This window comes from Ascaphus truei, chromosome 6, assembly GCF_040206685.1.
Source record: "Ascaphus truei isolate aAscTru1 chromosome 6, aAscTru1.hap1, whole genome shotgun sequence".
NCBI lineage: Eukaryota > Metazoa > Chordata > Amphibia > Anura > Ascaphidae > Ascaphus > Ascaphus truei.
This window is the reverse complement of record NC_134488.1, coordinates 84,107,332-84,134,368: the sequence shown is the minus strand read 5'-3', so window position 1 is coordinate 84,134,368 and position 27,037 is coordinate 84,107,332. Positions and strand designations below refer to the sequence as shown.

General features: G+C 42.2%; 1 protein-coding gene across 4 annotated transcripts in view; it reads left to right on the top strand.

Annotated features, from left to right (window-relative positions):
- Positions 1–27,037, top strand: part of CHD5 (chromodomain helicase DNA binding protein 5) — a 212,975-nt gene that overhangs the window by 10,959 nt on the left and 174,979 nt on the right. For all 4 annotated transcript variants that reach the window (XM_075604962.1, XM_075604961.1, XM_075604963.1 and 1 more), the window contains exon 2: positions 18,586–18,716. In XM_075604962.1, the coding sequence (XP_075461077.1) occupies positions 18,586–18,716 (131 nt within the window). The remainder of the gene's footprint in view (positions 1–18,585; positions 18,717–27,037) is intronic.

Genomic DNA, 27,037 nt, shown 5'->3' with positions numbered 1-27,037 from the left:
TATTACATGTTTTCTGTATATTATCTCTGTATGGTACATAGGATATTACATGTTATATATGTATGGTACATGGATATTTCATGTTACTTTGCCCCTACGTGGGACTGACCCTTTAACCCATTAAACACGTCCCTGTCATTAGGTTAGCTTCATCTTACGGACAGATGGCCTGACATTCTCCTCTAGAATCTTCTGATACAATGCAAAATTCATGGTTGTGTAAATGATGGCAAGCCATTCAGGTCCTGAGGCAGCAAAGCCACCACAAACCATCACATACCCACCACCATGCTTGATAGTTGGGATGAAGTTCTTCTGTTCAAACGCAGTGTTTGGTTTTCTCCAAACATAAAGTTTCTAATTGAGGCCAAAAAGTTCTATCTTTGACTCGTCTGTCCAGAGGACATTGTTCCAGAAGTCTGGTGGATCATCTATGTACTCTTTAGCAAACTTCAGTTTGGCAGCAATGTTCTTTTTAGAGAGCAGTGGTTTCCTTCTGGCTATCTGTCCATGAACACCATTCTTGTTCAGTCTTTTTCTGATAGTTGAGTCATGAACACTCACATTAGCCAAGGCAAGAGTGGCCTGCAGATCCTTGGATGCTACGCTGTGGTCCTTTGTGACTTCCTGGATGATTTGCCGGTTTGTTCTTAGAGAGATTTTGTTAGGACGACCGCACCTGGATAGAGTAACTCTGGTCTTGAACTTTCTCCATTTGTAAACTATCTGTCTGACAGTGGATTGGTGGAGCCCCAAATCCTTAGAAATTGTTTTGTAACCCTTTCTAGACTGATGAGCATCAATAACTGCTTTTCTGAGATCCTCTGGGATTTCTTTTGATCCTGGCATGACATGTTTCCACACACCTGTATGGTGAAGATCAAACTCACAAAGTTTCTGATCTTTATATAGGGTTGGGCCTCCCAAACTGACCCTTGGAGATCTACCTAATTATTTAAACACCTGATTCTAATTATCCCCTTTAATTTTGCTGATAAAACCAGAGTTTCACTTTTGCACAAAACTTGACTCTTAATTACTCATTGTTTGTCTAATTCATACATCATTTTGTTTCAAAAGACATGGAATTGTTTAATATAAACCATATTGCATATTTAAGAAAAGACTGGCTTTGATTCAAGAAGGTTATCATGGAAAAACTATGGAATTTCCATAATTATCATTGGGGTTCACAAACTTTTTCTTGCCACTGTAGAGACCCATATTAACTAAGATGTTATATGCTATAAGGCACCTTTCATTTAAATTGGGCTATACGGTGGTGCCAGAAGGTGTCCTATGGTATTGCACCGCTTACTACGTAGGGGTTAAAGAGGCTGGCTGTCAGACCACAGAACATTTCCAGATATTTAACTTTTCACGGTCTTATTGAAATGTAGACTATATTTTATGTCCCTCAATTTTAAGACACACGAATATGCTTTCATAGTTCAATATAGAATCACCATGTATGTATAAATAGCGACATGAAATAATTGTGACATATTTTTGAGTATTAGGGTAATGGTAAGGATGAGAATATTACATGGGCAAGTGGTTTTACTTAGTGAAGTGCAATATATCTTGCTAAGTGGAACTGGGGACACATTAAAAAGTGTCCAATTTAGAGTTGGACTAATGGCTGTTCTTAATTTAACCCCTTGAGTGCTGAAGAGGCCGCGGCACAGAACTAAAACCAATGGCCCATCCGGCACTTGCGATCACAAGAGTCCTCCTCTTCCGTTCCACTTCCTGACATATCACGTTCAGCGCAGAACGGAGTATCCACTAAAAGAAACTAGCAACTAGATTATGACGTAGCTACAGCATCATGGGGCCTCTAGAGTGCCAGACCCCATGACGTAACAGCTAAGTCAAACGGCCCCCAAAGTGTTAAGAACCCTCCCTAATTAGGCACCTGTAGGGACCAGATGCCAAACTAGTCTGCACTATAAGAACCCAGAATTTACAACATGTATTTTCAGGCGTTATAGCTACAATTACTACAGGCGGTCCTCGGTTATCCGACGCAATGCGTTACTCAAAATGGCGTCGGATAGCGAAGCGTCGTAAAGGCAAACCCGTTTTCCCATAGGAACACTGTTTAAATTAAACGTTCCGTTCCTGAAGGCATTTTTAATGCTAAAATACACAGAAAATGTTACTCAAGCAATAAGATATGCAGCACACACATAGATTATGATGGAAACATTATATTTATTGATTCCAGAACTGTAAAATAAAACTATAAAAATAAAACTATGCTGTATTCTGTACAGAAATGTACATGAGCAAAAAAAAAAACACATCAATTATTGGAGGAAGATGATGGGGGGGGGGAATCTTCAATAGACAACGGACTTTTTGGAGGTGATGTAGGTGCAGTTGAAGGTTTCGGCCTCTTGAAGAACCTCTTCATTGAAGTCTGGACAGATCCTTTCCTTTTCTGCGTGTAGATCTCTCTATAGCAGCTGATTTGGTTAGACACCCCACGACTGACTCCGTTCAATGTTAGGGTCATTGTCCTCAAATATGGCCAGTGCGCTATCAATGTGCTTGAATGCCGCAGCCAACATTTTGCTTGACAAAGATTTACTTGGCTGTGGCTGTGCCACATCAGCAGATTGGTGGGCCTCCTCTTCAGCAATTTTTTGCTCCTCTAATTGCATGAGGTCTTCATTGCTCAACTCGTTAGAATGTGAGGCGAGCAACTCCTCAATATCCTCGGTTTCCACCTCCAAGTTGAGATCTCTGGCCATTTGCACAACAGTTTCTGTAACTTCTGCAACAGTCTCTGTAAGGCCTTGGACATCAGACACAAAATCCGGGCACAAATTACGCCAAACTCCATTTAGATTGGATTGTTTCACCTCATTCCATGCCTCTCCGATGTTTCTCACTGCATGAAGAATGTTGTAACCCTTCCAAAATTCTTTTAAGGTTGGACCACCTTCCACATCGGTTGCTCTGATGGCCTGGGCAAATTTTCACCTAAGATAGTAGGCCTTGAAGGAAGCGATAACCCCCTGGTCCATCGGCTGTATCAGTGAGGTGGTGTTGGGGGGCATGAACACCACCATGACATTTGGATGATGGTCATCCAGGTACACGGGATGGCCAGGAGCATTGTCCAGGAGCAGCAATGCTTTGAAATCGAGGTTCTTGTTCATGCAATATAATTGCACAGCCGGAACAAATTGATGCTGGAACCAGTCCTCAAAAAGGCTCCCTGTTTCCCATGCCTTACGGTTGGACTTCCAAATCACTGGAAGTGTGCTCTTTGCATAACCCTTGAATGCCCTAGGGTTTTCTGCATGATAAACAAGCAAAGGTTTTAGCTTGAAATCACCTGCAGCATTTGAACCAAGCAGAAGAGTCAGCCTGTACTTTGCAACTTTAAACCCGGGCATAGATTTTTCCTCTCTTGCAATGTAGCTTCTACTGGGCATTTTCTTCCAGTAGAGCCCAGTCTCATCAACATTGAACACTTGACGTGCGCAATAGCCACCGTCCTCTATAATTTTGGCCAATGTAACAGGGAAGGTTTTAGCTGCCTCCTCATCAGCACTAGCAGCTTCACCAGTCACTTTAATGTTATGCAAGTTTGCCCTCTCTTTAAACCGCATAAACCAGCCCTTACTTGCAGTGAACGTTTCCTCAGTGGCCCTTTCTCCATGCTGTTGCTTAATGTCCTCATACAGACTCAAAGCCTTGGCCTGAATTAAGGCTAAACTAATGGGCACATGACGCTGGGATTGATCTTCCAGCCATATGATGAGGAGTTTTTCCACCTCAGCAATATGACCAGCACGTTGCCTTATTGTCGTACCTTGCATAGGTGCTGAGCCCTTGATCTGTTCCAGGATTCTTGCCTTGTCTTTGATTATAGTCACAATAGTTGTGCGAGGTATATCCAAGGAACGTCCAATTTCTGTGTTCGTCTCTCCTTTCTCAGAGCGCTTAATGATGTTGTGCTTGGTCTCCAAAGTTATAGATTTTCTATTCCTTTTTGGAGTAACAGCAATTTGCTTTTTGCTTTGATCAGCCATGGTTTAGGGCCTAAAATACACCACCAAACCTTCACACAGACTGTTCAGAATGATCTCCCTAGCCTGCAGCCGTCTGGTTGTTCATTTGTAGCAATTTTTTAAAGCGTCGTAAGAGCGTCGGATAAGCCGTTCGGGCGTCGTAAAACGGGCCATAGGGATGCATTGACAAGCGTCGGATAAGCCGTTCGTCGTAAAACGAAGCGTCGTAAAACGAGGACCGCCTGTACTCTGTTGATGCACATACACTACCTGCCAGTGGTTGATATTTTTGACAATAGACCACTACGACGAGGAAGAAGGGAAATAATGTCTAATTTTGTTGACATTTCCCCCTGTGTTAAATGTGAGTTTTCATTTTCTCTGTGTCTGCTGGCAGCTTGTTTCCTCTGTCCTTGTGCTGCAGAGTTTGATTCTGCTCAGATTAATTGTTGCAGACAGGTCAGTCCCCCAAAAGTAAAGTTTTTAAGGGCGCATGCTGCTGCAATTAAGCACAAATCTTACCCACGCATAATTATTATGCACAAATGTATGATTGCTAAAGACAAAAATTACGCATTGTTAGTGGCGCATATCTAAGACCTCTCTATCATATTTTATGACCAGCTGCAAACGACTCTGTAGTGCCTAATCCTAAATTGGGGCTTTATTCCAGAAATAGCATTGGCGCTGCGCTACATGTTTAATGCCACACTTTTTGGGGGCAATTACATCAAACTCTAGATTGGGTACCTAGGTCTATATATCAAGTTTTTATGCAGTTCTGACCATCAACAACCAAGTTATATAGTAAAAGATCTCTAAAATGAAAAATAAAAAGATTTCACATGATACTGAAATACTCATAAAATAAAATAAAGGTTCTTATGAAAAGCTGTACCAAAATGGTACTGTATTGTTTAGAAGTCTGCTCTTTGATGCACTGTTTTTGCCACAGAGAGACCTTTAACAAGTGTCCCAAAGGTAACACTATGTCCACTAGGCCAGGGGTGGCCAACTCCAGTCCTGAAGGGCCATCAACAGGTCAGGTTTTAAGGATATCTCTGCTTCAGATGGCTCAATCAGTGGCTCAGTCAATGACTGAGTCTCCTGTGCTGAAGCAGGGATATCCTTAAAACCTGACCTGTTGGTGGCCCTTGAGGACTGGAGATGTACCTAAAGAAGAAGCTAGGTACAGTACAATGAACTGAAATGCTTTATGCTTAATTGCACAGCATCTTGTCTCTCTGTGGCAGGACTTGCACATTACTCTGCATTGGGCACCAGGGCCTACAACTTGACTTAATGATGCACAATGTGAAGGACAGCTCCACGTTGCAATGCATTTAACATTACAGTTGTGATGTCTCAGCCAAATCATGTCTTCTTCTAAAATCTCAACAAATCAATGGAGATGAAGAGAATATCACATTGTATTATTTAATAAAATACCACATGTAATAGCCAAAGCATACAGTGAGCTGGTGCAAAACTGAAATTAAGCAATTGGTACGCATCCAAAACAAGGGTGGCTCAGAAAAAAGAAATGACTATTTTAGCTTTGAGTAGATGAAAGAAAAAAAAAATATATATTTCATATATATATATATATATATATATATATATATATACATACTCTCCTTGCTTGGCATCCTCAGGAGTTTACATCGTGTTACATTAAATGGCATACTCTTATGTGAATCACGAGAGGAGTGTGGAGCCATTTCTGCAGACGCTATCTGAGTAGAGCACTATCCCTAACTATAAAACAATAAAGGGGATCCTTTCCCTATCCTAAACTTATCTATATTCTGAGCATATGTAAACTATTCCCAGTGAGGTCCCTCCTCTGTGACTCCAGGGACCTGCTTTCAAGAAACTTCTGTGAAATGCTGCAGCTGATATGCAACATTATATTACTAAGTGCTATTCAGAGCAATAGACCGTCTGCTGTTTGGAACATTACAACAGATCTGTTTATGATACTTTGTTGCTAAAGGGTTGAGCTTAAACAGGTGTGTGTCAGAGCCTGTTTCAAATCCGGAAGTGGATATGACTTTCTAAATAGTTGCTGTAGCAACCAACGGATGATCAGTACATTAAATTTTTTTATTCAAAATGGCATTAGGAGTTAAAAACAAATGCAGACACTATCTAATATAACAGAACTGATTTAGTTAAAAAAAACATATAGGATATTTGACGTTTTGCTGCTTTAAGCTCCGATGCAGGATATCACATCCGACGTGGCGTTAACTGCAATTCAAGTCAATGACAGTTAGTGCTCGCTCGGGTGAAATACCCTGCATTGGAGACTAATAAATCTGCCCCCCCCCCTATTTTTTTTTTTAAAAGGATGCAAATGTTTGTTTTGCCACCAACTTGGCTCTTAGAGGAGCATGTTCCCCCCTCCTTTTAAAGTGTAATTGCATTTTGTTTTCTTTCATCCATATTGTTCCATGTACGTTAGCTTGTGATTTGTTAGAGATCAAAGACCCCAAATATATTATTTCAACCCTTGCTATTTTCTGATCTTCATTGTAATCCCTTTCAACACTGATTTCCCCTGAACATGAAATGCTGCCTTAGAAACCCCCCATAAACCATAATTATTAATGCTTGTCCCTTAACTTCAGTTTTGTCATGTACGTTTTTAAAATAAGCAGTGTTTAAACAATGACTTGTTATTTCTCATATTGTGTGGGCAATAACTCTGCAGAATTTAAAAACTTACTTAATATTTTACAATTGTTATTGTATGCATTGCTTTGCATCACAAGGATACAGGGAAGGATAGGAGCACTTGAGGTTAAGAAATACAGGTATAGGAATCCCTGCCCCATAGAATGTACCGTCTGCTATTTTACCGCAATGCGTTGCATGTTCATCCAGCAGTGAATGGGGTAAATGGACATAAAGGAAATTACTGATGAGAACACTGCACACAGTATACTGCACTCTGTACCCTGGTAAATGGAATTGTTCACATCTGTCCCTTTTTTTTATGCACACATTTCAAATGCAAAATATTCTAATAGCATTTTGCCCTCTTTCTTGCATTGTTATTAGTAAAGATAATGTGAAGCATGCAAAGCATGTACTATTTATCTGTGCTGTTGGGTTTCTGGCAGAGAACTCATCTATATACTGACCTTGAGTGCTTATGAAAATTACACTGCAACAAGATGCTTCAAAGCAGATATTGTAATTCTGCCATCACTATGTACCTGGTGTGGTTGTTGTGCGCTGCGTATTTCTTTGTACATTAAAACTGCTTTTTGAAATGTTCACGTAGCCCAGTGAAGTCAGTATCTAACTATATATTGTTACCGCAGAAGAAATACATATTCACAACAAGATTTAAAATAAAATGTAGAAATCTGTCACAATATACATTTTAACTTTCCGTGGGATCCAATAGGAATAAGCGTATGTAGTTAGCAGGACGCTTCGGTTCATTCATAAAAATGGGCAAGATAAAACCGTTATATCTCAATGTTCTGGATTGGTTGGTACATACAGTATTGTTCAAGAATGCCTTCCAAACCTCACAGCCACTGACGGAGTTTACTAAGCTGGATATTACACAGTGCAACTTCTTGGTAGAATTTTCACTACAGACTTGGTTGGGGCCTATTTACATTTAGGTTTTAAAGTCATTCAAATTATTTCTGCATAATTGATGCAGTTTATGGTAACTTAAACTTAAAAAAGGCTATTCTGTGTAAATTACATTAAATGTATAAAACGTTGTAGTATTATATATACTGTCTATATTTTTGGAGACTTACAAGCTACAGATAAACATGCATATTTTAGATGACTTTTCAAAGAGAAGAGCTGATTTTTTGAATTGCTAAATATTGGCTAATAAGAGAATATTTTATTTCTTATCCTTCCTTGCTATCTACAACATCCACCGACAAAGCTGAACATACAGTAATCAGAACATTGTACTGTGTAGATTGCTTTGCTTTTATTAACAGAGTATCTGAAATGCAGAACCTCTTCTCTGCAGCTGCCAAGGTAGTATGGGCTCTGTATTCAGTCTAGTCTGTATGCCTCAGGGGGTAACAATACTGTACATGCATCAGAAAACTCAATGCATTTTCTACATACAATGCACTTTCTCAGCTATTGGATTTTTGAAGTCTCACAGGCAGGGGATTATAACATAAAACATGTAATTGCTATATATACAGAATATAATACATATATTACATATTGTATATATACAATCTACTGTGTGTGTGTGTGTGTGTGTGTGTGTGTGTGTGTGTGTGTGTGTGTGTGTGTGTATTGTATTGTATTGTATGTCTTTATTTATATAGCGCCATTAATGTACATAGCGCTTCACAGCAGTAATACATGTGGTAATCCAATAAATAACAGATAATATAAATAACAGATCATGGGAATAAGTGCTTTAGACATTAAGGAAGAGGAGTCCCTGCTCCGAGGAGCTTACAGTCTAATTGGTAGGTAGGGAGAACGTACAGAGACAGTAGGAGGGAGTTCTGGTAAGTGCATCTGCAGGGGGCCAAGCTTTATGTGCCATGTGTTCAGAATAGCCACAGTCCTATTCATATGCTTCTTTAAGCAAGTGTGTCTTAAGGTGGGTCTTAAAGGTGGATAGAGAGGGTGCTAGTCGGGTACTGAGGGGAAGGGCATTCCAGAGGTGAGGGGCAGTCAATGAAAAAGGTTTAAGGCGGGAGAGGGCTTTAGATACAAAGGGGGTAGAAAGAAGACATCCTTGAGAAGAACGCAAGAGTCTGGATGGTGCATAACGAGAAATTAGGGCTGAGATGTAAGGAGGGGCAGAAGAGTGTAAAGCTTTAAAAGTGAGGAGAAGAATGGAGTGTGAGATGCGGGATTTGATCGGAAGCCAGGAGAGGGATTTCATGAGGGGAGATGCTGAGACAGATCTAGGAAAGAGTAGAGTGATTCTGGCAGCAGCGTTTAGGATAGATTGTAGGGGAGACAGGTGAGAGGCAGGAAGGCCGGACAGCAGGAGGTTACAGTAATCAAGACGGGAGAGAATGAGGGCCTGAGTCAGAGTTTTAGCAGTCGAGCAACAGAGGAAAGGGCGTATCTTTGTTATATTGCGGAGGAAAAAGCGACAGGTTTTAGAAATGTTTTGAATGTGAGGGGCAAATGTGAGAGAGGAGTCGAGTGTGACCCCAAGGCAGCGTGCTTGGGCTACTGGGTGAATGATCGTAGTTCCAACAGTAATGTGGAAGGAGGTAGTAGGGCCAGGTTTGGGAGGAAGTATGAGGAGCTCTGTTTTAGCCATGTTGAGTTTAAGGCGGCGGAGGGCCACCCAGGATGATATAGCAGAGAGACATTCAGAAACTTTGGTTTGTACAGTAGGTGTAAGGTCGGGTGTTGAGAAATATATTTGTGTGTCGTCAGCATAGAGGTGATAATTAAACCCAAAAGATGTTATTAGGTCACCTAGAGAGAGTGTATACAGAGAAAAGAGAAGAGGTCCCAGGACAGAGCCCTGGGGTACCCCCACAGAGAGATCAATAGAGGAGGAGGAGGTATTAGCAGAAGAGACACTGAAAGTACGATGGGAGAGGTAGGATGAGATCCAGGATAGAGCTTTGTTCCGAATGCCAAGAGTATGGAGAATGTGAAGGAGAAGAGGGTGGTCCACGGTGTCAAATGCTGCAGAGAGGTCGAGTAATATGAGCAGAGTGTAATGACCTCTGTCTTTGGCAGCATGGAGGTCGTCAGTTATTTTAGTGAGGGCTGTTTCCGTGGAGTGAGCAGTACGGAAGCCAGATTGTAGAGGGTCTAGGAGAGAATAGGTGTTGAGAAAATGGAGCAAGCGAGCGAATACAAGACGTTCAAGGAGTTTAGAGGCAAAAGGCAGGAGGGAGACAGGCCGATAGTTAGAAAGACAGGTAGGGTCAAGCTTGCTGTTTTTGAGTAATGGTATGACTGTTGCATGTTTGAAGGAGGATGGAAAGGTTCCAGAGCAGAGGGAGGAGTTAAAAATGTGCGTGAGCGTAGGGACTATAGTAGGAGCAAGAGGTTTTAGGAGATGGGAGGGAATGGGGTCAAGAGGGCAAGTGGTAGAGGGAGAAGAGGCGATCAACAGCGACACATCCTCCTCTGAGACAGTGGAAAAAGAGTCAAGGAAGGCAGGAGGAGAGTTAGGAAGAGGTGTAGGATGGGAGGAAGAAACAGAGGGGATGTTCTGACGTATGGATTCCACCTTTTCCTTAAAATAGTCAGCAAAGTCCTGAGCGGAGATGGAGGAAGGAGAGGCAGCGGAGGGTGGTTTGAGTAGAGTATCAAAGACAGAGAACAGTCGGCGTGGGTTAGACTTGTGCATGTTGATTAGTGAAGAAAAGTAGGCTTGTTTAGCTTGCGAGAGGGCAGAGTTGAAACAGGATAGCATAAATTTGTAGTGAAGGAAGTCTGCGAGAGTATGAGATTTCCTCCAGAGGCGTTCAGAGGAACGAGTGGAGGAACGCAGCATGCGCGTGTGGGAATTTAGCCAGGGTCTAGGGTTAAAAGGGCGAGTGCGGCAGAGAGAAAGCGGGGCATGTAGATCAAGAGAGGAGGACAAGGCAGAGTTGTAGTTCCTGACCAGTTTGTCAGGGTCTGTAGCAGATCTGAGAGAGGAGAGGGAGGAGTGTAACGTGGACTCAAAGTCAGGTAAGTGAATAGAGCGCAGGTTTCTGCAGAACCGGGGTGTAGATGGAGGTGGAGAAGTTGAGAAGCGAGATAGAGAGAATGAGATGAGGTGATGGTCAGAGAGAGGAAAAGGGGAAATGGAGAAATCAGAGAGAGAGAAATTTTTAGTGAAAACCAGGTCTAAGTAGTGGCCATCCTTGTGGGTGCTGGCTGCAGTCCACTGTTGAAGGCCAAAAGAAGAGGTTAGAGAAAGAAAGCGGGAAGCCCAAGGGAGAGAGGGGTCATCAATGTGGCAATTGAAGTCCCCAAGGAGAAGAACAGGGGAGTCTGAGGAGAGGAAGAAAGAGAGCCAGGATTCAAAGTGAGAGAGAAAGGCAGAAGGGGGATGAGTAGAGGTAGGTGGGCGATACATGACCGCCACATGAACAGGGAGAGGAGAGAAGATCTGGACAGTGTGAACCTCAAAGGAGGGAAAGGCAAGAGAGGGGGGAATAGGAATAGTTCGGTAACGGCAGAGAGATGAGAGCAGGAGCCCCACACCTCCACCCCTGCCATCAAGGCGCGGAGTGTGGGAGAAGGAAAGGCCACCATAAGAGAGGGCAGCTTCCAGAGCAGAGTCAGACTGAGTGAGCCAGGTCTCAGTTATAGCAAAGAGAAGCAGGGAGTGAGAGAGAAAGAAGTCATGCACAGAGAGGAACTTGTTAGAGAGGGAGCGAGCATTCCAAAGGGCACAGGAGAAAGGGAGAGAGGAGGGAGGGTGGCAGGGGATGGGTATGAGGTTGGAGGGGTTAACACCAGAAGGAGTAGAAGTTGTATGTGGGAGGCGAGGACGAGAGCAAGTAGAAATAAGGCAGGGACCAGGATTGGGAGAGATATCCCCAGAAGCAAGGAGGAGAAGCATGGATAGAAAGAGGATGTGTGAGGATGATTTGTAGGGGTGTGTTTTAGTGCAGGAGGTATAGCTGTGTGGTGACAGAGGACGCAGGTAAGAAAGGAGTTCATGTGAACTGAGAAGTGGGGAAGAAAGGAGAGATGGAGATATATGAATAGAGTTAGAAACATAAGGAGACTGGTGGAAGGAAGTGCATAATTTGAAAATAAGTGAGGTTGCAGCAAATATAAAAAATAAAGGCGGCATCACAGCAATAGTTAAGTGTTGAGATGTGCAGTCTTAGATAGATGATATCCTCCTTTCCAACGTAGATCAAAAGCAGGAATCAGAAGCAGTAGGTGTTGTCCACTTTTCCACTTCTTTTTGAACTTCCTTTTTAAACTTCATAAATACTTGAAACATATATACTTAAAAGCATATCTGCTTAAAAGCATGGCTGCTAGCAGCAATGGCTGTTAGGAGTTTACTTATATACTTTTAGAAAGTCACCTGGTTGGCACAACAAACTTAATTAGCACATGTGAGGGTAGTTAAAGCAAATGGTTTTTCTAAGGTGGGTGTTGCCTTGCCTTGCCTTGCCTTGCACAAGTGTGAAAGCTGAATTAAATTAAGACAGTAGGGGGATGATTTACAGACAGACAATTGGAATATGTTTTTACCTAAATAGAACTAAATACACAGCATGGGAGGATATCAGGATAGACAGACAATTGGAATATGTTTTTACCTAAATAGAACTAAATACACAGCATGGGAGGATATCAGGATAGACAGACAATTGGAATATGTTTTTACTTAAAAGCATATCTGCTTAAAAGCATGGCTGTGTATATATATATATATATATATATATATATATATATATATATATATATATACATACATACAGTTATACATACAGTGGTCGACAAATCACCAAAAAATCTACTCGCCGAACAAAAAAAAATCTACTCGCCACCTAGTACCAAACGTGTGCTGCTTGGGCCAATAGGAGCTCGCCACGATGTTAAATCCACTCGCCCGGGGCGAGCAAATGTATAGGTTTGTCGAACACTGTAATATATATATATATATATATATTTATGTATTTATGTATATATATATATATATATATATATATATTAGTATTAATGTATGCATTATGTTGAATATAATTGTAAAGATAAATGTAAAATATGCTTTGTAGGTGTTTAGAGAAATGTGTTATGCTTTGAGAATATTAATGAATGTACATAGAAAGGAGGTGACATGTGATTAATATATCTCAGCATTTGAACAGATACAAAATAGATTGTTATTTTTTTTAAATTTGTTATTTTCTGGTTTTCATATACACAACAGCAATGTGGGGGGGAAGGGGGGCCGGGTATTCAAAAAAATAAGGGGAATGTTGAGGGGATGTGGGGTTGGAATTGGATAAATTGTGTGCATACATACATGAAACATTGTGAGCAACACTATGCAAACTTAGTTTATACATCTTTCCAAAATAGGGTGTTCTCTGTGCATTAGTCCAGTGTGGAGAGGGGATGTAGTCTTCTTATGGGAATATACGAGAGGGAGAAGGGAGATTAAGAAAGGGAGTGGGGGGGGAGAGGGGGGAGAATGGTAGGGAGATAGCAAAGAAGCAAGGGGTGATGGAAGGGGGGAGTGGTAGGGTGAGTCAGGTCACTAGTAGGCACAATGGTGGGGTGGTGGGGATATTTGTCACAGCCTAGTTAGATCCACATTTCTTGATTTGCGCAAATCTAGACAACCAGGGATCCCATACTTTTCTGAATTTCGGTAGTGTGGTGGTTAACTGCTGGTAGGCAATTAAACTAACACCACCTGGCTGATTACAGGGGTTAGAAAAAGCCTGCCTCTGAGACAGGAAGTGAGACTCCTTAGTCCACAACTGGGCTGAACAAGGAGACAGATGTCTTGAGCCTGCCAAAAGAGACTGCAAGCTGACAACATGACACAGGGCATAATACTTCTATACCTGGATCCTGACATTGTCTTATCACAGACGGGTGTGGACACCAGGAGAACAAAGAAGCCTTCCCCTATAGCAACCCAGCTAACAGATAAGACTTTTCTTTTAAGACTATTATCTATGTCTAGCTAAGTATATGAATGTCTCTATGATTTGGGCTGGTGAATCGCTGGGCTAACCATGCAGTTAGAGAGCTGGATCAAAAGTGTATATATACGCCAGAGTGGAGCGGATTTTGTTTGCTGATTTACATGTTTGCTGTGTTTAAGGCAACAGGCGCAATAAAGCCTTATTTTAATTTCACCTTAAAACAGTCTCCATTGCATACCTCTGAACACGTCTCTTACAGGATTGATTGCGTTTTCCAGTTTCTATCCATTAGATATCTGGCAGATAATGTGATGTAGGTGATCAGTTTGCTATCAGCCCTAGACATATCAGGGAATGGTCTTTCCAAGAGGAGCCCCCATGGATCTTGTGGGATATTGATGTTAAGAATATGTGAGAATAATCTAATTGTAGTTTTCCATAGAGGGATAATTTTTGGGCAGGACCACCAGATGTGTAGCATTGTGTCTTCCTGTCCACAATCCCACCAACATCTATCAGAGCAGGAACGGTACATACAGTGTAGTTTGGTTGGGGTTAGATACAAGCGGTACATTATTTTATAGGAGTTTTCTTTGGCTAATGTATTGATAGAGGTCTTTTTTTACCAATTCCCTATATGTCGGACCAGTCGTCAATGTCTAACTTCTTATTTATGTCTCTTTCCCATAATGTCATGTAATTGTCTTTTGCGTCATTACTCGAGGCTAATAATATCTGATACATAGTAGATGTTATGCCTCTGAAATTGGAAATCGCGTAGTTCCTCAAAGATGGTTTGGGGTCTAATGGGACTGTGTGATTCCACAAAGTGTTTAATCTGTCGATATGCTAGGAAGTAGTTGGAAGACATGTTATAGTTACTATTGAAAAATTGACAAGTTTTGCAGTGCTCCCCCCAGGAAATCCTGAATGTTCTTCACCCCAAACTTCTCCCATCTGGCGAGTTGTCTCTGTGCTCATGCATGGCAGCAATGAGAATTTGAAAAAGATTGGTGTCATTGGAGATGTGGGCGGGGAGAGTTGATGTTGTAGTTTGTTTTGGTCCCAAATTTCACACATATGACGAACTATGGGGTGAATAGAAATGTTTTGGGCATCCAGAACATATCACTGAGCCGTGGTGGTTTGCATACCGTGGCCTCTATGTCAACCCAGCATCTGTTTCCCAGGTCATCATCATCATGCCAGTGGATTAGTTGTATGGTGGTATGGAAAATAGCTGAAGCGCTCAAATGCAGGTATATCTCAAAATGATAATAAGCCAGACCACTGTACCAGGGTACTAACAATTGATATAGTACCTATTGTGTCATATAATGGGTACTATCCTCCTGAAGACAGGTGGTGTGTGGTGCAACCCACTCACCATATGTCTCATTGGCAGGTTCCCCTGAAAAATATGCAAATACTCACATCCTGGTAGGGCAGGCAGGCAGGCTGTGCAGCTACTCAATGCAATACAGGGAAAAGGGAGACCAAAAAGCGCACCAGCACAAACGGAGCAAGAAGAAACCAGAACAAAAAAATGATTAAAAGGGCACTTTAATGTGGCAAAAGACCCATCCAATGCATTTCGAACGTCGCAGCGTTCTTTTTCAAATGGATCCAAATCCATATGTGGATAATAGTAATTTTGCCCATTATTGTACTGTATGTGTTTTGGGGGCGGGGGGATTGTTGGGGGTAGAGGAGGTGGCTAGTAGGGTTGTTGTCTTTATTTTTGTTTCCTGGGGGTAGAGTGATTAGGTGAAGGGGGTAGTAGCTCCAAGGATGGATGTTTAGGCCTTCCTGGTTAACCCTGGTTCCCACTGCTATGGTAGTGAAGGGGTTATCTCCTCCCGCAACCTTCCAAACCGGCCTAACCACGCACCCTGGGACTACTACCCCCTTCATCCACCCTCCCTGCCCCAAGACACAGGCTATTGAGTTGTAACCCCTTCATTGCCTTAGCTGCTGGCCGCTAAGGTAATGAAGCTGTTTTAATATAAATGTTAATACTAGTGTAGATGAGCAGGGGGTCTCCGGCGCAAAACCACGTTGATTTGAGGTCCAGGGACCTGCTGCTTCCCGAGATACAGGCCCCGTTATGGGGTGCCGGTATCTCCTATGCATTTTATTCCCACGGTCACGTGACGCGAAACACTTAAATGCATAGGAGATTGGCACCCCATAACGGGACCTGTATCTCGGGAAACAGGGGGTCCCTGGACCTGAAATCAACGTGGTTCTGCTCCGGAGACCCCCTGCTTATCTACACTAGTATTAAATGTATATTAAAATCTTTTGATCGCTGATGAGATATGCGCAGGGAGAGGCGGCTCTCTCTGCTGCTGAAAGAAATCGCTGGGTGAAGCCTTTACAGATAGGCGATCATCACACCGCCGGCTACTCGCCTGTTTTGGGAATTTTGCTATCACAGGTAATTGAGGCTTTCTGAATACCGTGATAGCAACGCTCAAAAAACTGGCGACATAAAAGGCCCAGTGATTTCTTTTATGAAGACTTATAGAATAGGCCCCTATGTGAATGATTTAGAACCACTCCCTTTTCCACAATCTCAATTTGATGTGTCTAAAAGATCAAAGGCCCAGGTTCACTAAAGGGTGCTAAGCTCTGGCACACCCTAACTCCCATCTGTCATGGGAGAGGGGGTTTGGTCCGGTATTGAAGGGGTTACACCCCATTTGGCCACCCCCTGCTCTCACGTGCGAAGCAAGGGTTAACTGGACTGCGGTTCAGTAAGGTGTTTTTACCCTGCTTCAGCAACCAACTGTATATTGCTGGTAGAGACAGCTAGGCCCATGTCTGGAGCGTTGGGTGTGAAATACAGCACCTGTGACAAACGTTCTCTACACAGGAGGCCCAGCTTCAAAGCATTTCTTGACAAGGGGTTTTATGGGGGCCAGGGGTGCGGCTACAGAAGGAGATATCAGAATGAGTGACCTTATTAAATATAAGAATATCATGAGATGTCCTCGGCTGAACATGCTAAGAGTTACATGTGTGTATCCATGGGACCGAGCCGCAAATAATGATTACAGACACATGACATCTAGCAGGTACTAAGAGACAGATATTAATATCTCTCTTAATTGTAGTATTAAGTATTAATATGTTTCGCGTGCCAGTAAGTATTACTGAGCTGAAGTTATGAAGTTATTTAGATAGGAAAAGCAGTTTTTAAACGTCCTGGGGTGGGAGGAGTTTTACTCTGGAGTAAGACTGTCAACCTCACCACTGATTTATGACGGGGGTTGGGTTTAGGTTGTGTTCCATGGGAAATAACTGTATTTAAGACTGAGCAAGTGTGGGAGGGGGCCTGAGGAAATAAGCCCCCTGATTAGAATAATACCCACCCAGTGGGCAGGTATTACGGTGCCCTCAGGTGAGGTGGCAAGGAGAGATTGGGTGCAGGTAATTGTTCTCCAATAGCCTACACTCAATAGTAAAGTATAGACTGGAGATTGCATTTAAACCAGTGTCCAGCCTATCCTCAGGGTCTTTTGTGCTTTTCGTGATGTCTGCATCTGAACATGTATTATGTAAGAAATTGTCAATCCTGTATCCTGATGGCTTTCTTGTCCAAACTCCTTAAGTACGTGCATATTGTCTGTTATTTGTATATCTCGTGTGTTCACCTTTTTCAAGGAATAAATTATATTTTATCATATCTAGTCGTGTTCAGTTCAACCCAGGTATTTTGGTGTATATTATATCTTGTCATAAGTTACCGTGACACCATCCAAATGAGTGAAAGTTAAGGTATATTAGATCTTAGCACCCTTTAGTGAACCTGGCCATATGTTGGCTATGGGTGCTGTTAGACATCACAGGTTAATCTTATCCATACTGTGCAAGCTGAGTAATGCACCAACCAAAAGGTTTATCACAATAACTATACTCGGTTGTAAAATGTTTTGGAATTATTTGGACCTTGCTACCCTCACCCAGTCCCAATCCCACTCTTTTCTGTACCCAATACACACCCTTTATGCCTGAATTGGAAAAGTCAATAAAATATGAGTGACAAAAAGAGAAAGAAAAGAACATCCAATTGCTTATTTAAAATGTATTTAATTTGATCTGCATATTGGTTAAATTTTGTAATAAATATAGTTGATCTCTGAAAAAAATAAAATAAAACTATTCTCATGAGCAATAGGGAACAAAGATACTCAGTTTGTGTATCCTGCTTCTCTGCACGCCATTATCTAGAGCAGCGGGGCGCGGCCCCCAGGGGGGGCGCGAGACTGCCTGCGGGGGGCGCGCGGTTTACAAAAGCCCAGCGCGCTTCCCGAAGGTATTTAAATTAAGTGCTGGGGGAGCTGCAGGGCCTCTGTAAACCTTTACTTACCTTGGCTCAAATGACGCCGTGAGGTCATGTGACGTTACGTTGCTATGGCAACGTGACGGGGTGAGGGGGGCGTAGGGGTGAGGTGACCGCCGGCAGGGGGGCGCAGGGAAAAAAGTTTGCGTCCCCCTGATCTAGAGTTCATTGCTACCGTTTAATCACGGTGGTTGTTGGGAGAATGAAGATACTGTATGGAAGACGTACTGTTCCCCCCCCCAGTTTTCTACTCACCATAATTTCATTGTGTCTGATCTAAAAAGATCATGATGTTCTGCGTATAGCATGAAAGTATTGAAATCTCTAGGAGGAGGAGCAATCAAATCTGACATTACACAATAATAAAGCGACACGTGACTAGACTTATTTTGCATTGTATTGTTTGCTGATGGCATTGACCAATGATGGAACGTAGCAACAATTGAAAGCCATTCATTTTTATTTCAATTGGGGCCTCAGCATTGCCCACCTCTCCCCCACCTCCACTCCGTCCTCCCTTGATTATAAAATATTTATAGGGATCCAGAACATGAAACGGCATCAGAAAGGCTAATTCCGATGTTCTTTTTGTGTTTTTATATAGAAGAGGAAGAAGGAGGCATAGAAGCAATAGAAGATTTTTTTTCCGAAGAGCATGTGCGCATGTCTAAGAGAAAGAAATCCAAAAAAGCAAAAGACAGCAAAATGTCAAAAACAAAGAGGAGAAAAAAAGAGGTAAGAGCAACATACAATGAACGGGATTCACAAAATCGGGTCTAGTGTTGTACTGTGGTTGTTTGTTTTGGCAACATCCATCCTCACCATTCATACTGTATATATATTTTGAAATATGTTGCTATGTTTAACATTTTAGAATACACCTATTTGAATAATTATACCAATAATACAATGATTACAATACTTTGCCGTACTGAAGACATCAATATTACCGTGTTTTGACAATTCTGTATATGTTTACTGTGAGAGTAAACATAGTGTATAAAATCTTCCTGGTATATTACACTCTGTTACAAGATGTCTCCTATTTTAGAATCTATCTATACAAAGGAGGATGTTATGTTAAGTGTGTACATAAAAGGTTATGGTAAGTCTATATGCAAGGGCGAGTATTTCTGAAATGCTTAATTGAAGCAGGAATCCCATCCAGAATTAAAAAAATATTTTTTACAGTATTGAAGCTGGGGGTGGAGATAGGTTTGTCTACCTGCGTCACTAATTACACGGATCGGATTCTTGTTGCAGTATTTATTCAGTCAGATAGAAAGCATCATTTAGTTATTTATAGGCAATATTAGTTATAAGCAGAGAGCTGTATTCATGTTGATATCACGTCATCGTTCTCGGTAGTTCTACCCACAATACACACAGGATAAAACACATATACCTTATTCCAGGAAATCTTGACTAACCCAAATATGGGCCTGCCCCAATTATAACAGTCTCTTCCCAGCTGTGCTTTTTATCAGTTTGTTCAAACTTGCTATCTTCCATCCTGTACTCCCCAAAATTCTCTCACCGTCTCATTATATTCTATGGTCTGTTTGTATTATGACTTTGTAGACAATATTACATTTTCTCTACTTGTAGATAATAAAATCTGCCTTTCTTACATAAAGTCTCAGCTATTCTATGTTAACTAATTATATACCAAATATATAGAGACAATATGGCGTCTGTGTTGTTCAGCTTGAAATCGTCTTATCTTCAGGGGGTTCTCCAGATCTCAACTACGCAATTTCCACTTTCAGCTCTGCGAACCTCCTGGTACCTGAGATACTTACACTTTTTGGTGCTGGTACACTTCCTTGATTTTCAAAGATCGCACCTGCAGCCATCTAATAGTCATCTGTTGCAGCTTCTTACTGCAATATGGCACACAGGAGATCCTAAAATGTAGAGTATCTCATGAACTGGGGGGGTCTCTGAAGCTGAAGATAACATGGTTCCGCTCCTGGAAAGTCACCAGTCCTAATAATGTAAAAAAAAAAAAAAATTAAATTAAAAAGCCCAAACAAGCAAGCATCCAGGATTACTGCTTTATAGAGGTAAGTTTTGAGATGGACCTGAAGGTGAAGAAAGGAGGTGCTTAGTGGATATTGAGGGGGAAGGGCATTCTAGAGGTGTGGGGCACTAAGTGAGAAAGGTTTTAGGTGGAAGAGGGCTTTAGATACAAAAGGGGTCGACAGAAGACTTCCTTGAGCAGAATGCAAGAGGCATGCAGGGATATAGCGTGTAATTATGGCTGATATATAAGTAGGGGCATAATAATGTATAGCCTATACAGAAAAGTCCTGTTATTGTTAAGTACCAAGTGACTTATAGAGCTCCCAAAACACTCATTTATACAACACGTGGTGAGATATCTGTAAACAAATCTGAAAACACCCGAGATACCTTAAATATGCCAATTGGTTTATGCAAAGTATATTCAAAAGACTTAAAATAGCATAATTCCTAGGTATCTCAGGCGCCTCTCTCTCTCTCCCTCTTTAAAATTCCCTGCGTTAACCTTAACTACCTTTAGGGTGTGCGCGATGTTAGGGTTAGGGTGAGCAGACGTCCCGGTTTAGCCGGGACAGTCCTGTTTTTTAATGTTTCTCCTGGTTCCGATTTTTTTTTAAAAAGTCCAAGTTTTTAATCGATTTTTGGCCACGCATGCAAAATTTATATTGCTAAAAAATTTGCACACCCCTGCTCTACTGTATGGGAGATGATGTAGCCAGCCATACTGAAAAATAATGGACAGGGCTCCAAGGTCAATAACTAAAAATGAATTACCCTCAGATAGATATTCTAGATGAGGTGATAAGATGGACAGAACACTACAGATATGATGAATAAATAAATCCCTCGTTCAGTCCACCAGGGTAAAGTGTCTGTAGTGTAAAAATCCATTTGCATTCTCTTTGGATCAATCTCTTCTCCCAGTTCCCTTCCTGGGTCCCCATGGTATGTGTTCTATACCACAGAACCTTAAGTAGTTGGTATCTCCACTATGCATTTCGTTGACATGTCGAACGATAGGAGTATCGAGTTGGTTCCTGACCGATCCTATGTGCTCCAAGTCTCGTTGTGTCACAAAATATTAATTGCATTATGTAGTTATGCAGGCATTAGAGTTGTCTCTCATTCTGTCACGCTTGTGCGAGCCCCCAGACAAGACCTGACCCCGGCACTGAGGTGGGAAGGACAGTGCCACACACCCACAGTAGCGAAGGCGGGCCCAGTAGGTGGTTTGTAGCGTTGCTGGGTCTGGGTATGAAGAAAAAGGGTTAATCCAATACTCGCCAGGTTCCAAGGGTAGGAGAGGTACACGTAGTCGTTATCCGTAAGCCAGGGGTAAAGAGCCAGAGAGAATCCAAATGCAAAGCCAGGTCGGTGCACGAGAGGTTAATCCATACGCCAGGGGTCACGAGCCAGAGAGAATAAAAATCCAAAGCCAGGTCGGTACACGGGAGGTAACTGTAGAAAACAAAGCAAGACAGGGCTGGACAAGCCAGGCACACACAAGGCTACACAAAGTCTATGTTCAGCAAGGTATGCCAGGAAGAGGCAGTCTTATATAGGAGACAGGAACCAGTAGGGGAGGGAGCAGAGGCGGGGCCTCCGCAGATGCCAGGATAGGCTGCAGAAGACAAGGCTCATAGCAAAGCTTGACACGTAGCTGGGGCTCGTTGCACGCCGTCATGCGCGTGCACCGCGCACAGCGGAGGTGCGGCGCGTCCGGAGGGGGCGGAGCTATGCTCAGTGACCGTGCATAGAAAGAGCGGGTGCGCGCACGCTCTGTAACAGGAACGGTGATGCGCACATCAGTGGAGGGCGAATATTCGGCAGCTGCTGCTGCAGTACGATAGGCGAGGAGGGAACGCGCCGCAAGGGACGCACTCCCCGATTCCTCACACATTCCTACATTGCCCTTATTATTGCTTTATCTATCACCATTAGATAACACAGTAATACAATAAAATTGAGGATCCTATATTGATTCTTCCTGATTCATTTTTTTTTCTGCATAATATATAGTGATTTATATGATATGAGTTGTAGGATTATATTCCTCTAACTCTTTACCCCCTATTCAATAATCTGCCCCACAGTGGGATATATTTTGAATCAAGATGGGCAGCTAAAGTTTTCCAAAGACTACAGTATATAGATATTGTTATCATGTTTCAGGCAGAGGAAGAAGATATTGCCAAAAAATGTAGATTTTAATTTGTCTTCCACAGCTTTTACTGTATATTGAAAATTGTAATTGTGTCTGGCTTTGATGAGCATCATTACACCTTCTGTTACTCTCTGTGTGGCAGACAGGGAATGCATTTATTTCTGCCGAGCTTGATTTCAGTTCTGAAGCTGTTACATAGATAATTTGAGGCCTAAATGATAAATACTGTTTCTCATTATAGGAAGCATAATACCAAAATAGCCAGGGGTATCTCTCTTTCTCAAAATGAGAGGCCTGATTAAGTAAAATGAAATTATAATTGCAATTGCCAAATAGACAAATGGCTAATTTCTAATATGCTTTCAATTTTAGAACCAATGAGAGGAATTATTAGGGCTCCACCGGACAAGTTAGCATTACTCAGTGTGGGAAAGATACAGTGCCGTAGCAAGACATGCACGGGCCCCTGTGCAAAAAAAAAATCAGGGCCCCATTAATATTAATACTAACTGCAATTTTGTTCTCCCCCCCCCCCCCCATCCTCTCTCTCATCATCCCTCCTCATCTCTCCCCATCCATCCTCCTCCTCATCATCATCATCACAATCAGCTCTCCTCCTCATCACCATCAAATCTCCCCCTCATCATCATTATCAGCTCTCCCCTTCATTATCAGCTCTCCCCCTCATCATCATCAGCTCTCCACATCATCATCATCATCACCTCTCCCCCTCATCATCAGATCTCCCCCTCCTCCATGCCTACCTTTGGGTGGTAACTGGTAATAGAGACAGGTGGGGGCAGACGGTATGCGGCGGCAGGCCCCCCAGCGTTAAACAGAAGCCGGTAGAGGAATCAGCAGTTGTTACACAGGCAGAGCAGGACGGCACGAGGTGAGGAGCGCGCTCTAGCAGCAGACAGCGGAAGTAAGAAACACTTCCAGGTCAGACACTGCTGGGGCGCGCTCCTCTCCTGCCATCCTGCTTTGCCCGTGTAACAAGTGCTGATTCCTCTACCGGCCTACCTTCTGTTTAATGCCGGGGGGCTCGCCGCCGCATACCATCTCCCACCGCCTGTCTCTACAGAGGGGGAGGGTGAGAGCGGGCCCCCGGGCTATAGCTATGCCCCTGGAAAAAAATCTTTTTACATTCTTCATAAAGGAGCTTCAGTTGCATATATTCCAGTAATGCTTGTTTTCAGTTGGTGTCTTTTCCTTAAACGTGGTGTATACAGAGAATTAAAGCATTAGCCCAGCTTGCGTGACATTTCTTTTAAGCTTACCTGAACTATGATTTGGTGATTTATGGACCCCCAACTTCCAGGGACCACCACTGAGTCCCCAAATTGCCATTTGGTCAGGGCTTGCTTCTGGGGCCAATAGAAAGTTGCAAGAGTCTTGCAACTTTCTTTTCATGATCCCGCTGCAATAATGGTCAATTTGATTTGTTGTGCACAAACCCCCTCCCCCCCCCCCACAAATATCATTGGAACCAGGTGGTCCAAAGGGAAACCATGGATGAGCCCTGGTTCAGTAAAGTTAAAAATAAAGAAAACACTTGTGGGGGGATTGCTGCTTTAATGGTTGTTAGTAAATAACTTTTTATCAAATATTGACTGCGCTGATAGCTAGTTATTTAACGAAAACTGAGTACTTTCTTAGGGTGACCATATTTGACCCGGCGACTGCGCATGCCGAGCGGAAACTGCGCATGCACAATCAAAATTTGACGGCCGTGCATGCGCGATCGCCGTTTGTGGACCACACATGCGCAAACGGCACTTGCTGACCGCACATGCGCGGCCACCGGCAAGCGCCAATTGCGCACGCGCAGCCGGCAACCGTCGATCCCACATCTGCGGCCAGTACAGAGAAAAACAGTGACGTGCCAGAAACTACGAAAAACCCGGGACTATCCCTACTAATCCGGGATGTCTGGTCACCCTATTCTTTCTCCCTATTGTAGGTGCATGATGTGTGAATGTGTTTTCTCTTCTACATTGTACTGTGCTGTAGAGAATATATGGCAGATTTATAATAACAATAGCAGTTGTTGAGATGTTGTGAAAAGGCATGTGGTGTCCCTATTGCACGTACTATAATTATATATGCATTGTGTGTAAACGTTGCTGAGCAGTTTATGGGAAACTGGTAATGCTTGATCAAGGTTTGCACCTGATTTGTTGATTATAATTATATTAATTCTTTCACATTAGCCACATGAGCTGGCTGATATTTTGTAAATAAATAAGATCATCTTGTACATAAAACTAGATTGAAATTCATTTATCTTGAATCCTGCTATTTCACAGTTGTAAAATACAGATTTTTGCAGGCAGCAGATAAATAATAGGTCTGTCACCAATTTGTTGATAAGTGTACAGTCATATCATAAATTTCCTCATACGCCATGTGACATATTTAAGGCACACAGTTTGTCAGTAAGAGATGCATGCACTGCAATGCAGTATCTAATTTACAATTTGTCCCTGGTGGTAAACCACAGCCTTTACAATATACTGCAAAATTCTCCTTATGTCCAGATTGAAACAAGATGATGAAAGTTATTGCAAAACAATATTAGCATTTTCATTTTCAAATGACTCATCCTGAAACGCATGCAAGCCCTTAACAGAATTATGCCATTTAAATATTCATTTGACATGTACTTTTAACCCAGAAAACGTGTTACATGATTTAGCTGCACCAAGAAAAGTGCATTATACGCTGTGGTTGCAAAGGTATTTCAAAGTCTATAAGTGGACAATGAGTTGTGCTTGAAATGCTTTTTACACAATGATACGACATAGTACATTTATTTCTCTTGATAACTGTCCATGTACTACAGTACAACTCATTGTAATACTTCTGCTGCTTTTAGTTCATTCGTACTGGCCAGTGGGACAATATATGAATGTTAGCTTCTGCAATGCTTTGTACAGTAGGTACTTACTGTACAGCACTGAAAGGGCTAAGAGATATGTTTTTCTCTGCGAAGGTTACAGATATGACCTCAAACCTGCATACATATGTTCTCATGGTTTCTTTCTCTATTGACAAGCTCATAACATTTGCTGTTTGCATTTCTGTTACTACCTTGTACAATACTTGAAGTTGTTACTGAAACGCTGAAAATAATTGCAGTGATTTTCGTGTGTCTTAGCTAAAGCAGAGCAATAATTTGCAAATATTTTCACAAACACCTTTTGTGTATATGTTATAATTTAAAAAGAGAAACTTGCTGGGCCAAGCAAAGAAGCTCCTAATAGCCAGCACTCTCACCCTAATGGCATGATGATGTGATGACTAAGATAAAACGTATCTTTCAATCAAAATGTAAAATACTGGTGGACAACAACAAACATAATAGATCTGCGCATGAAGCACAGGGTTGGAAGCTGATGATGGCTGGAATGAATAAACCCTAGTGAAAGGAATGATATGGCTAAGCAGCCTACAATGTGAATGATCCAAAATCCGTATATACAGTATGTAGCCCTAAGGATAGTGATTGATGGTTGGAGACTGTCGATGCTTATGTCTCATTGCCAGCATGATAGGTATGGCTATGCCTAAAGAGGCCACTCTAGTTGCTGCAAATATCCATAAGTTTGCATGTGATGGATACTGCGACACTGGACACCATTAAAGCATTAATGACACCGTCACAATTGTAAAAACTGTTGATTGAACCAGCTAGTCCATGCATCAGTGTAGTATGCAGCAATAAGTAAAAAGTAAAAGCAACATGGACATATACAGTACAGTCCAGAGAGAGCCAGTGTGATCTCTATTGAAATATTGTATGATAATCACTATGACGAATACACATACTAATTGTCCCTAATATATATGTGGGACAGGCCAGTTTAGTGTGAAAGTGGTACAATGTAATGAATAGTTAGCGGGTAGCTACGATGATAATGGTAAAATGCTGTGATGCGTCTCACACAGGTCCAAGGTGGAAATAGATGTTTATCAATGAGGAGCAGCGCGAGCAGGGAATGTCTGCTTGTGTGTACATACAGTAGGCTAGGAGTAAACCTGCCTAAAGAGCACAGGGTCACACCTGATGTTTCTATATTAGATGTCCGGTGCTGCGCTAACAGCGCAATGGGCTGTCTGTGAAGTGAATATACTGTAAATCAATGAGAGGCAGCGCAACCAGAGAGTAACTGCGATATATGCATACACTAGGCTAGAAATGAACTAGCTTAGTGAGCACAGAGTAACACCTGATGTGCTATGTTTGGTGTACTATCTTGCATATACAGCATAAGCACCATATGAGATAATGCAGTCTAGACCGTATGTATTACACAACGGCTGAACATAGTGTGCTCAAGCTTGTTACTTTAGGGCTTAATAGGTTGTTCCACAATCAGCTCTTCGGCTACACTGTCAGTCTACCAGGGTCCGCTCGCTAGCCTGCTCAGCATCAACTGGTATCAATCTACTCATTACCTTCTTAATTGCACCTACACTATAGATTTGATGGTCTAAGGGCGCAATTCAGGTTTAGCTGGTATAAAACTGCGTTGCTGATCAAAGTGGGCAACAATTATATATCTGTGCAATACTGATCAGTCTGGTATATCTGGCTTTTAACAATATCTAGCTAACTACAGTATACAGCATATATTATGCAGCTTGGACCGTATTTACATAACGGCTGGACATACTGTAGTGTGCACCAGCTAGTTATTCTAGGGCATAATAGGTTGTTTCATCAATCAGCTCTTCGACTATACAGTCAGTTCACCAGACTTTGAAGGGACGTGATCGGCCAGCATATACTGGTATCTATCAATATACAAATGTAGCCGGTATTGACTGGGGTACTTTAAGCTGCTCACTTCAGCCTCACGGC